General features: G+C 35.3%; 2 protein-coding genes across 2 annotated transcripts in view; both read left to right on the forward strand.

Moving 5' to 3' along the window:
- The window catches only part of DR1 (down-regulator of transcription 1, TBP-binding (negative cofactor 2)), a 10954-nt gene extending 9929 nt beyond the window's left edge, over positions 1-1025 (forward strand). Inside the window, exon 4 of the mRNA XM_010006763.1 lies at positions 1-1025. Within this exon, the coding sequence (XP_010005065.1) occupies positions 1-102 (102 nt within the window). The 3' untranslated portion in view covers positions 103-1025.
- A 3124-nt stretch (positions 1026-4149) lies between these two features.
- The window catches only part of FNBP1L (formin binding protein 1-like), a 62343-nt gene continuing 53848 nt past the window's right edge, over positions 4150-12644 (forward strand). Inside the window, exon 1 of the mRNA XM_010006764.1 lies at positions 4150-4188. Coding sequence (XP_010005066.1) covers positions 4150-4188 — 39 coding nt within the window. The remainder of the gene's footprint in view (positions 4189-12644) is intronic.

Genomic DNA, 12644 nt, shown 5'->3' on the forward strand with positions numbered 1-12644 from the left:
ATGCAGCAAGCAGCTCAACAGGCACAACTTGCTGCTGCCTCAGCCAGTGCATCCAATCAGGCAGGATCCTCTCAGGATGAAGATGATGAAGATGATATCTGAAATTCACCAGCTGAGTTTGTCTTTACGAAATATTTTTCCTGCACAATGAAAACAGTGAAATGAATGCTTACCTGTAAGTTTGTATGCATCATGGACTGGCAATTGGTATTCTAGGGGTGTCTGCTGTTGTGTGCTGTACATGTATAAACTGTCTTTTTTGAACTCTTGAAGATTTAAGGTTCAGTATCATATCAACTTTGGATTTTTAATGGTGTATATGGAAATTTTAGATAGTGCGTCATTTATTTGATCAATAAACAGTGTTACAATAAACAACAAGTTTATAAAATATAGTGAGATTTATACAAAAAGCTCTGAATCCACATTTGCATTTCTTCCCTTTTAACTAAACTATAAAATCTTACTTAGAATTTTTAATTGTTTTTTGGGCGACTGATACACTAGACATAATCAGTTAATGGGAAAAAAACAGAGTTCAGCATACTAGAGTCTGAATTCTTAGTTCTTTTTAAAATGAGGATGTATATGGCAATAAATATTATATACACTCAAAATCCACACTTGCTAAAATTTGAAAATTATACGTTTTTCACCCAGGAAAAGCTATGTTTAATGGAGTTGTACAAATTCAGTCATGTTTTTGTATAGGGGTGAAAAAAAATAAACCTATGGTTTTATTATTGCATCCTTTGACAGTCCTTACTGAGTATTTCCCTTCAAAAGACTGCCTGGTTTGAAGACCCAACTCTTCTATTATTTCACTCCAGTGTAATGTTAACTGTTGTTGATGGTATTTTATAGTCCAGATCTATTCATATTGTTGAAATATAAAGCTGGAACTTGATGAAACAGCATTGTTTTAGTTCCACTGATGTAACTGGGAATGATTAAGTATTCAAGCCTATAAGAATGCAAAAGCTGAAGCTAAGAGCATGTTTACCATAAAAGAGGGAATTTATTTAACCTTGTTTAGTCATCGTTGTCAGCATAATGCTAACATTCTCCAGACTAGAGTGCCACTGGATTACTAAGATACCTTGTTGAAAGATAACATTTTCTTCATTTAGATTGGTTCGTAGGAGAGTTGTTTGATGAACTGTTCCCAAGGAGTGATCAGCAATACATGGAACAGAAATGATGTAGTAGTCCTTTTGATAGTTTATTTGAAAATTCTGTTGATTAATGGATGAGCAGCTGTTCTTTGTGTTGAAATAAAGCACAGTAGTTTCCATTGCTGAGTTTTAATGTGTTACTTGAAGTAATACTGGCATATCTTCTGGTACACTGATCTGAGCAGACTAGAAAAGCCACTTACATGCTGCTGTAGATGATCCCATAGCTCTCTAACCATGTGGATTGTTTTATTAAATTACATCCTCAGCAAGTTGCTCTAGTTAGAATTCTTGAGGAGGGCTGCAGCAGTCTTAACTGTTAAAGTAATGATGCAAGCAGAAAATGGTGTTCCCATTTTTACATAGAGATTTGAATAAGGTACATTTTCATATATTCCGATCACAGTCCCATAGTGACTTCTGATTTGAATTTGAGATCCATTAGGTTGCATATTGAACAAATGTGAACACTTCCTTAAATGCATCAATGCAGTGAAAACTCGGAAGAATATGTGGATAAGATTAAAAAAGAAAAACGAAACAAAAACCCTTTCATGGATTCTATATTAAATATGGTAGGCAAAGTTTGTCTGAGGAAGTGGTTTTCTGTAAAGGTTTAAGTACCAAAGGTAGAAATTCTAGTCTAGTGATACAATGTTAATGTGCAGTGTTGGCTTTTCTAATTTGTACTGTAACACCATCACACTTTCTATTTTAAATGAGTCTTTTTGTTTTAAACAATATTAGGTATATTTTCACACCTTTATTTTCTGATGCAGAATTCAGGTTAACATTTTACTGCATCTGGTATGTATGGTGTAGTATGTTTGGATCCTTGTGACCTTTCTTTTGGACATTCTTGTGCTTTTTCATATGCTGTATTCTTCAAGCAATAAAATTCTGATGTGTTTTTATAAAATTGCTTTTATATTTAATGAACAGTCTGTCTTCTTCATTGCATTTATAAAGAAAAAAGACTACTTAAACTCTGCTGTTATTTTGACCCACTGAACACCAAGCTTTGTGACCAAAGTCTTTGCAACCTGGGTGCTGTTGGATGGCATTGCTGTTCGCTGGGGTTATTAAAACTTGCAAACAATATTTCTGAGCTTGATCTCCTCTCTTTCCTCCTGGGAATTGCATTTTGTGTATACAGATTTTTATAATCTGACCTTCTTAACTTGAAAAGTTGAACAAAACCTCTGTAGATTTGGTATAACCTACTGAAATACTTCAGTTTAACAAAGTGAAAGGCAGAGGCTGGGGAAATAATATGTTAGTCTCCTGATGAATTCATTTCACATGGGTAGTCCTGCTTAGAGACTACTTCACTTATTCAGCTATTCTGCCTCAAGTATGCAAAGTAAACTCTGGCAGTTGCAGGGGGAGAATCTTCACTGATCTTTTGACAAGCTAAGAAATTGCTATTTCTTTCCTAGTGTGCTTCCATGTTCTAGCTGTTCAGTAGACAAGGGATTTCTGATTTCACTGATTCTTTGGTACACCAGATAAACATTGTGTAAAGTTTGATTAGAGAATGTATTATTACTTTGTCTCAAAAGAAATGTGTATAAGAATGTGTTTCTTAAATATTGAGTTGATGAGATTATCTGTGGGTTTTCTGTAATTATTCTGACAGTCTTGTTTCAGAGTGCTTTCTCACTGAGTGACTGTCTTGCAAAATCTTTCTTTTCTGTTACTTTAATAATGCATGTCTGCTTGGCGTGGCAGATAATGAATACAGTTGTATTTACTGGACTGAGGTACTTTAAAATGAAGTGTCTTAAGGATTCCAAACATCAAATATTTAAAATGGTATTTGAATTTCATTACTTAAATGTGACTAATTGAATTTGTTACTGAAATGCTGGAAATTTCTGCAAGAATGGAAAAAGTTTCTGAAAGCCACAATTATAAATGGTGCTCTTCAGGTTTTGTAGAAGTGTTTCCAATAAGGACGACTCTGTAATAACGCCTGCGTTGATCTTTTAATAATTTTTAAACAGTGCCAAGTTAAGAGCTTAAAGTGACTAAATGATTTTTGTGGAACAGTAAAACTCCAACTCTGAAATGTGCACCTCATTTTAGTCTCCCAGTGTTGGATTGCAATTTTGTATAAACTATGCACAAAACAATGTGGAAGGGGTGTAATACGAAAGGTTAAGAGTGCTCTGGTTAAATTTACTTTTGGTGTTATACTGTTAATGTGTCTAAGATGGAAAGTTTGTACTTTGCATTTTACACAGTGGGAGCACGTCAGTGGAACACTGATCAGTGTTAAGATGGATTTTGCTTGCAGATAAATTAGACAGACTCTTTGATCCATTGGACTTGCTGAAAGTCTACCCAATGAATGTGCCATCTGTGACGAGAGTGTGCCAGGCATAACGCGGGTGAGGAGTGTCAGTGAGGCTTAGTGCTGAGCAGGTAAAGTTTGCTGGCAACCAGGAATGATACATCCCTTTTCAAAATGTGCTTATGTTTAATTTGAGTATTTTTTTCCTGGTTGAGTGTTTTTCTTTTTAGTTCTATGCAAACATACCTCCTGAAAGGAGTAATTTTGAGAATTTAATAATTGCATTGGAAGCAGTTATTCCAGTTCTTGGGTACGTGGGGCAACAAGTATGCTAGTGCTGTGTATTCCTGGAAAGAAACAGATACAGTGAATGCTCGAGGTGGAGGATGTTCTTTTCAGTGATACTGTGCTATGACGCAGCTGAGCCAATACTTGGGAACTGGAGGTTTTGCATCAAAATGATAAGACAGTGAATCCAATTGGATACTCCAGATTCCATACATCAGTCATTTGTAAATCCAGTGAGTTTTGCTGTATGGATGAGTCTTAGCATAAATGTTAATGACCTAGGGTAGAAATACATAGGAGATGATGCTCCAGCACATCTTGTGGAAGGGACACTTGATTTTAACTCTTCATGGCAGTGGTTTATGGTCATGTTAACTACAGGAATACAACATGAAGATGTCTGTCCCACAGCTGGAACCAAATGTTCAAGTAAGAATTGGCAGTACTTGCTACAACCAATTTGCTTTTTTCTTTAGTGTGAATATCTACTATACTTTGCATATCTGGGGTGAGGATTAATAACACATATAAACTATGTCAAAATTAATGCTGTATGTTCGTGTGGTTAACTTTTGTAATACTTCAGAGATTATTTATTTTTTCTTGTTTCAAAGAAAGCCACTGATTTCTCCTCTTCCCCCTTAGCCACCTAGGATAATTAATGTAGTAGTATTGCACAGTGTAACTTGCAATGATTTCCACACTCATTTCAGTAGGAATTAGTCCAGTTTTGTTGTTAGTTCAGTACTGTTACTAGTCAGTAATCATAAACTTTTACATCTTCAAAGTGTTGTACAGGCATTAATTAGACATAGGCAATATTACGCTTCCCAATGTAATAATGTCAGTATTTGAACTGTCTGTGTTGTGCTTTGAAGTTAACAGTTTCACATGCTATAGAACTAAAAGAAAAAAGTAGGGAAAAAGATGTTGTCTTCAGGGAAGGGTGACTCATCTAGAGAGCAAGTAATTGGGAAAACACAGACTTGTTATGAAAGTTATTGTCATAGATGAAAGCATTTATTTGTAATAACACAGTGCTTGGGATTACTGGGTATGTGCCAGGACTTGGTTTCATTACTGTTGTGTTCAAGTTACATTCTGTCACTACAGACTGAAAAACTGTATCTGAATTAGAAATAAAGTTAAACGTCTTTTTTGTTTCAGGTACAAATTTGTTTTCTCACTTAAGCAGCAGTGTAACTGATGGAAGAGACCTACATTTTCCAGGGCAGTGGTAGTGTTAGTAATGCAAAAAATCTGGAAGTCTTCACCATCCCATCCTGCTGTAAAGGACACTTCACTTCTAAAAATGTTAGAAAATATGCATAATGGAGGAATCTGTGCAAGGAACAAACTTTCCCCCCCGCCCCCTGCTGTAAGACAAATAGCTAACTGGTACAACTTTTCATGCTTAGATCATTATTTTTCAGGCAGGTAAAATTCAAAACTTAAAAGACAGTTGCTTCTTAAATATGCACTAATACACATCTTCCATGTTCTCTAATGTTATGTATTTTATAGCTGTGGTAATTTAATTGTCTGGGATTGCTGGGTGAATGGTATGCAGCTAAACTCATTACCCTTAAATTACTTGTTTAAATTAATACTTGTTCTTTTCTTGTTTTCAATATGTTCTAAAGTTTTGAAATTTGAAACTGTTGGAAACAACCATGTTTTCATTTCTAGAAAAAAATTATGGTTTGAGATGCTTACAAAATTGTTTTAAATATAGTTATAAATAAAATGTAAATAAAACAAGCTGTGAAGAAATTAAATTAGATTATCTTAATTTATTGTATCATAAAAATGAAAGGGGCAATTTTTATTGAATTTGAAAAATTGTCTTCAGGATCTGAAAATATGGGACTACATGTCTGTCACTGTTATTAGTGAGTTACCTTTTTCAATCTGTGGAAAACTGTTATTTTACCTGTTCTAAAATTGCTAGTTGATGTTCTGAGATAAAAATCACTCCTCAAACTTTTCTTTCAGGATAATGATAAACTGACTTTCCTTCATAGATGAAAAGGATCTAGGGCATGAATCACACAGCTGTGAGGGAAGGAAAAACTATAGTAGCAGACAAGCTTGAAGGGAGGTGGCATTTCATTGATTGCTTTAACTGTGATTTTTGCTTTAATAATGTCAGAAAGGAATTGAGAAATGGATGTTGCTCTAAAATTAATTTTCTGGTATTGACTGTGTTACAGTAGCATATTTTAAAACTTTCTCCCTTATGAACACAAAATAAAGCCTCTGAATGCTGAAATAGATTATTCATATGTATCTGTGTTTGGATGTATTTTCGTAACCTGCCTCAGAGGTGTATATATTCCAACCCAGAGGGACAGTTTAGTTCTCAAATCAAGTCAAATTTTTTACTTGGTGCTGAAAATGGTACATTTTTTTTTTAGTGAGGATAAAAAAGGTCATAGGAAATAGTGACATGCTAACTTACTTTTGTGGATTAGGTAATAAAGACATGAAGGTAGCAGCAACACAAGTCAACCCTCATGTTCAGTGTATTTAATTTTTAAAAATTCAACTAAGGAGATCTAGGCATAAGGAGAGTACCCAGGGTAGTGGTAAATCCAAAAGGAAAAGCCCTGGGGAAAAGAACAGCTTTAAGAAATTGTGTATGTTCTACCCTTTGCATCTCACCTTGTTTCAAAGAACACACAAAAATACAAAGAGGTGTGGGGGGAAAGATTTACTAGGATTCAATTGACTGTTAGATTTGATCTACCTTTTAAGTCCAAAAAGCAGATGTTGGTCTTCAAATTTAGTGAAATTGAGCTCCAAAAATGTAATGTCACAAAAATTAAATTCCTTCCTAAACAAGTGACTTTACTTTTGGTTTTATTTCTTTGGGATTACTGGAAAATTTCAGCAGTTAGTCTCTGATCAGGATATCACTTGGAACAAATAAAAAGGGTGAACATAGTTGTAGCATCTTTATTAATGCAAAAGGAAGACATAGAAAGGTAACTGGTTTGCTTAGTGGAGTATCTATTCTATGCATAGTTCTCATTCCCATTGTTTATTTACTGACTCCTATTCTTTAAAGTGATACTGGGAGATAGAGAGTTTTCTTGGATATGTGAATTACCTTTGAGTTTCCTTCCAGATTGTGATCCTTTGACAGTTCTTTCTTGCACCAATTAAATGTGATATGCAACGTGGACATCAACTTTCTCATGAGGAAAGGAGGAACCACCACAGATTTCAAGTAACAAGGGAAGGACACCTGAAATTAAACCACTGAAATGAAATCCCTTGAAGGGAAGAACTCAAGCGGTATGGAAGGTAGGACAATCACGGGATCGTTGGCCTTCTCAGTTTCAAATGAATGTAACTCATACGTTATTCAATGAAATAGGATCTGATTGATTACAGCAGAAACTGGCTGGTTATTGTGCTGTACTGCGTGTTCTTTCGCTTGCCAGCAGGCGGCTGTCAAGTTCAGGAAATGGGTTTCAGCTGCATGTGTTGAAACTGGTGAAAACCTGCGAACTCAACCTTACAGACTGGTGATAATTCATGAACCAGTTTTAAATTAAAATTCCTTTCATGAAATTAATGAGTAACCCAGGATACTGATTGTGTTCAGATGTTATGGCAGATTTTGGCCAACTGCATATATGTTTCTGATCATAATTCCAAGTCAGATTACAGTAATTTTTTTAGCAGTCTGACAATGGGTGGTGCTGATCCTTAGCTATGCGTTCTTTGACTGTTCATTTTTCTACAGCTTGAATTGGAACCATGACAGACTCCATCTTTCAAAAATGATACAGTATGTCAATTCATATGCAGCACCTGGAAGCTGCTAGCTAATGAATGCAGATAGCAGTTATAATTCACATCTTTGGTTATTATCTCAAAACTGATAATCTTTATGTCTACAGATAATAGGGTAATGAAAAACTGACTATGAGAATAGTTACACCTAACTCTGCATATCAGTTGCAGGTCAATGTTATTTTAATCTAAGGAAATGTGGGTGGGAGAATGGTGAAGACATGGGTTAGGTGAACTGGAGATAGCAGAAATTAAGGTAGCAAAGCCCTGGCATTTATCTTATGTTTTGATATAATTCTGAAAGTATGTGCAATGAAAACAAATTGATTCATAGTATACAATTAGGTAATGTAAGCATTAAAGAATGTAAAATCATATTTTGATATAATGATTTATTAATATTTACTGAGATTTTGTAACTGTCCAGCCTCCAGTTTGGGCTACAGTTGTTTGCTACCAAAAGCAAATGCTGTTATCCTCTGACAGTCTTGCTTCTCTGGAAAAAAGCAAATTCCTGGGTAATAAGAAGCTGTTTATACTTAGAATATTGCTAGTTGATGCTGATTGACATCACATTTTCTCTGCTACATATGGCATGAAAAGATGAGCTCTTGACTATAGTGCAGGCAAGAAGAGCGAACATAGGATATTTCATAAAAGCAGATGGAAGTGCTCAGTTTCTTCCTATTTATAGCTGGTGTACGTAGCATCCTTTTAATTCTGTTATCTGATGGCATATGGTGGCTTTCTGTTTTGATTGCTGTGATGAGAGAAAAAGAAGAAACATACCTTTATTTCAGTACAGACTGGGAAAGATGGGGGATACAGTTCTTCCTACAAAAAAATTCAGGGATAGGAAGAAAATGGGCATCAGTTCACCCTAAGCAGTGGCTGAGGATGCACTAGGAAGTGCATTTTACGTTCTGCCTTGAAACAGGTGGGGTGTGGGCTAATTAATATGGTTTCCTGCCAGTTTTCTGCTTAAAAAAATAAATAAATTGGTATTCAGAGTAAAACTCTAGGTTGATTTTGCCTAATAGTTGAAACAGTGAAAGTAAGCCTCTAGTCAGATGTACAGCTACAAACTCTTTGCACACTGCTGGTTACAGTTAAATAACCAGCCTCTGGGAGATAGATGAAGTCTGGAGAACTCAGCAGAAACTGAAGTGTCAAGACACCTTTTGTCTCACAGTGTTTCCTAAGATGTAAAATAATGATTACCCACTCACCACACGGAGGAGTTAGTAACATCAGTATTTTTTAAAATTAGAGCACTTAAGAGTGCTGGTAGTAGGGGAAATACATGTGTTAAGGGGGGAGGGATCTAAATTCTTCTGGTTTTGAAGCAAAAAGAGGTAATACTTAGGGTTTTTGCAATGCTTCCTTTTCTTTATGGAGTAAAATCCAATTTTAATATGACAAAAGAGACTGCTGGCTAGCAGAGAAAAGGATTAATTGTGCCTCACACTGAGAAGGAGATATTTGGAAGTAATTTGCTTGGTCCTGCTGATTTTTGTGGCAATGGAAAGCTAAGCTGCTTCTCTTTTTAGAAAGTGTGCCCACAGGGAGTGCCAGACAGCTTTTCTGTCACTTGAAATTAATCACACAAACTGATGTTCTGCCAAGATAATATCCTTAGGTACACTTGTAAACTCAAATAGATGTTGTTGAGAAGTGAACAGAATTAACAAAATAAAGAGGTATTGTAATAACTGAAATCATGTGGATTCAGTCTAAAAATAAAACCAGTTTTCTTTTAAACCATACATTGATTAGTCAATGATGGGGGAAAAAAGCTAATAAAGCAGTTAATTTTCTAAGCTGAAAATAAGTTCTCATCATCTTCCAGAAAACACTAACGGCTTACAAGGATGCTTGAACAATATAATTTATCATAAAGCTTTTGCTGCATTTAAAAATACTTATATATCTTTTAGGTATTCTTGAGGCCCTTTAGTGAGACTTTTTTCCTTCAAGACTAATGTTTTTAAGGATGTGACTAGAAGAATAAAAATCTATAGGTTAATATTTGTTAAAATACTTCTAGGCTTAGGGCCAATTGCAGTCCCTGATAACAGAAACAATGCCAAAATTCTACATGATTAATTAAAACTTTTCTGGCAATATCCTTCAGAGATGCAGTAGACTCCCTCATCTTACAGGTAGGTCATTTCACATCCTGAACTGCTAAGCTGGAGAAGAGCATAGCTCAGCATATAGATGGGAATCTCCTAAAGAGTTTACTGCAGCAGGAAAAAGGCCTAATGACTAATGTCAGACTCCTCTCTAAGCTGAAATGGTGTTATGCTGCTAGGACTTATGTTTTATTTTTAATGACTTAAAATTTGGTTTGATCACATGGTCTTAACATATTGCTTATGAATTCCAGGTTATGTAATAACTCAACTAAGGGCTTTTTGTCTTTTAACTAACTTAGAATTACCTTTGTTACGTATTGTTGTAATGAGCTAAAATCTTCCCTTTACTCATGAAGAGGTGTCTTGTTTAAGTACCTGGTACAAATACGTATGTGTTTTTGGAAGAAGTACAGGTTGAAAGCAAACTGTAAATCAGAAACCAATCTTGAAAACAGTTGTGCCCATATTTTAATTTAAGACATTAATGAAAGTCACTGAAATCATGTGCAAGAAATAGGCTTTGCACGTGAATTTTTTTGAATCCCGTAATATAAAAACTGTGTAAAAAGCATTATGAAGGTTTTTATCCTGTATCACAGACTTTGAAAGCTACATTGGATATTACACTCTGAATCTCTCTTGAGGCATGGTTCATGCAATGAAAGGCCAGTATTTCAAACTCAAGTGCCAAGTAAGCACCTGACTTTCAAAGCTTCAGGATTCATAGATCTAGAATTTAGGATCCCTTTTCCAGTAGATTAATTTTCAATACTCAATTGGGGTTTCAAGGCTGAAAATTGTAACTCAAAAGTTATTTTTTAGCATTTACTTTTAATTACCTAAGGTAAAATAACTGGAAGGATGAGTATCTGAAATGATCAGGAAATGAAAAATGCCTGCTCTCCTGAATCCAGCAGGAAATGTCTAGTTAACTTAGTCTGCACCCTCCCTCCCAGTGTTTAAAGGTTCATCTGTTTCTCAGAATTCTGCTTTTTAAAAAGTGTCAAATCGGGCATCCAAAACCAAAGGTGCCCAGATCGTTGGGTGCATTTATAAACCTTGGTTAGGACACAGAAGAATAAGGACTAGTGCATGATTAGATTTTGAACTCCCTCTTCCTAAATAAATCAGAAACCAATCTTGAAAACAGTTGTGCCCATATTTTAATTTAAGACATTAATGAAAGTCACTGAAATCATGTGCAAGAAATAGGCTTTGCACGTGAATTTTTTTGAATCCCGTAATATAAAAACTGTGTAAAAAGCATTATGAAGGTTTTTATCCTGTATCACAGACTTTGAAAGCTACATTGGATATTACACTCTGAATCTCTCTTGAGGCATGGTTCATGCAATGAAAGGCCAGTATTTCAAACTCAAGTGCCAAGTAAGCACCTGACTTTCAAAGCTTCAGGATTCATAGATCTAGAATTTAGGATCCCTTTTCCAGTAGATTAATTTTCAATACTCAATTGGGGTTTCAAGGCTGAAAATTGTAACTCAAAAGTTATTTTTTAGCATTTACTTTTAATTACCTAAGGTAAAATAACTGGAAGGATGAGTATCTGAAATGATCAGGAAATGAAAAATGCCTGCTCTCCTGAATCCAGCAGGAAATGTCTAGTTAACTTAGTCTGCACCCTCCCTCCCAGTGTTTAAAGGTTCATCTGTTTCTCAGAATTCTGCTTTTTAAAAAGTGTCAAATCGGGCATCCAAAACCAAAGGTGCCCAGATCGTTGGGTGCATTTATAAACCTTGGTTAGGACACAGAAGAATAAGGACTAGTGCATGATTAGATTTTGAACTCCCTCTTCCTAAAACTATGACATATGCAGCAAGCTATAGCATAGGAGTTAATTTAAGAGCATCTTACATTAATTTTTAAAATGAAATTAATTAAAAACTTAAAAAATGAGAACATTGTTTTTAATTTTTACTTAGGTTTTGAACCAGGTTCTCATTATATCATCTCTTAATTTTATGAAATGTATAAAGGTGTGAGGCAAACGGGTAGTTAAGCAAAATGTTGATAGAAGTTTACAGTGTATAATAAAAATTATTTTTCCTAATCCTGAAAGGCATGTAAGTTTAGTGAATTCAAACATACAGATGTTCCAAATGTTTATTATTTATTTATACCTCATTACCTCAATCAACATGTATTCTGCTTGGTGATTATCTTCAATAATGTATGAAGTCTACAAACAGAGATTTTCAGAGTTCAACTGCAGTGTGCTTGAGTGTGGAATTTAATCTTTAGAGTCTAAAATTTGGGGTTTATATGACCAGTGGCTTGCTAAAACAGGCCACAGTACGTGGCATTTATTCCTTTTGTGGATCCCCCACAGACCAAATGCATTTCTCATGTAACGTGCCTAACTTAAATATTTCACTCCAGAAATTACATTGTTGAGCTGTGATCTCAGCTGCTTGATAAATTCTGATGTTACGATTATTCTAATGCAGTAATTCCATCTAGATCCAGATGAATTTGTCTTCCTTTCACATGGAATATGCAACTAAATTGGAATTGTGTGAACATTACCTGAAAGGTGACTTGGAAATGAAAAAAATAATAAGATTTAACAATTTTTGGTTCTTGGTACAGAGAATTTAGACAGCAGTATTTTCACTGAATTTTATTGCAGTGTAAGAATAGTTTTAAGTAAAAATGAAAGCAAAATCAAGATACTTTCTTGAGAGAAAATGCCTTGAGAGAAGGAATTTAAGTAGGGTGGCTTTCAAAGCTTTTGCTTTCTAATGTTGCTTCAGAACAGACACTGCAGTAGAAAAAAAAAATCTTTGACGATGATTTAACACCTTTTCCAGTCACTGAATGATGCGGTTCATCCAGCCGGCTTCCCGCAGGTGCCAGCCCCGCGCTGCCCTCCCGCCCTACGAGTCACGCACCTGCGGAGCCCCACGGGCAGGAAGCCCCGCCCCC

The sequence above is a fragment of the Chaetura pelagica genome, unplaced genomic scaffold (genome assembly GCF_000747805.2).
Source record: "Chaetura pelagica isolate M959 unplaced genomic scaffold, ChaPel_1.0 scaffold69, whole genome shotgun sequence".
In the NCBI taxonomy this organism is placed as follows: Eukaryota; Metazoa; Chordata; class Aves; order Apodiformes; family Apodidae; genus Chaetura; species Chaetura pelagica.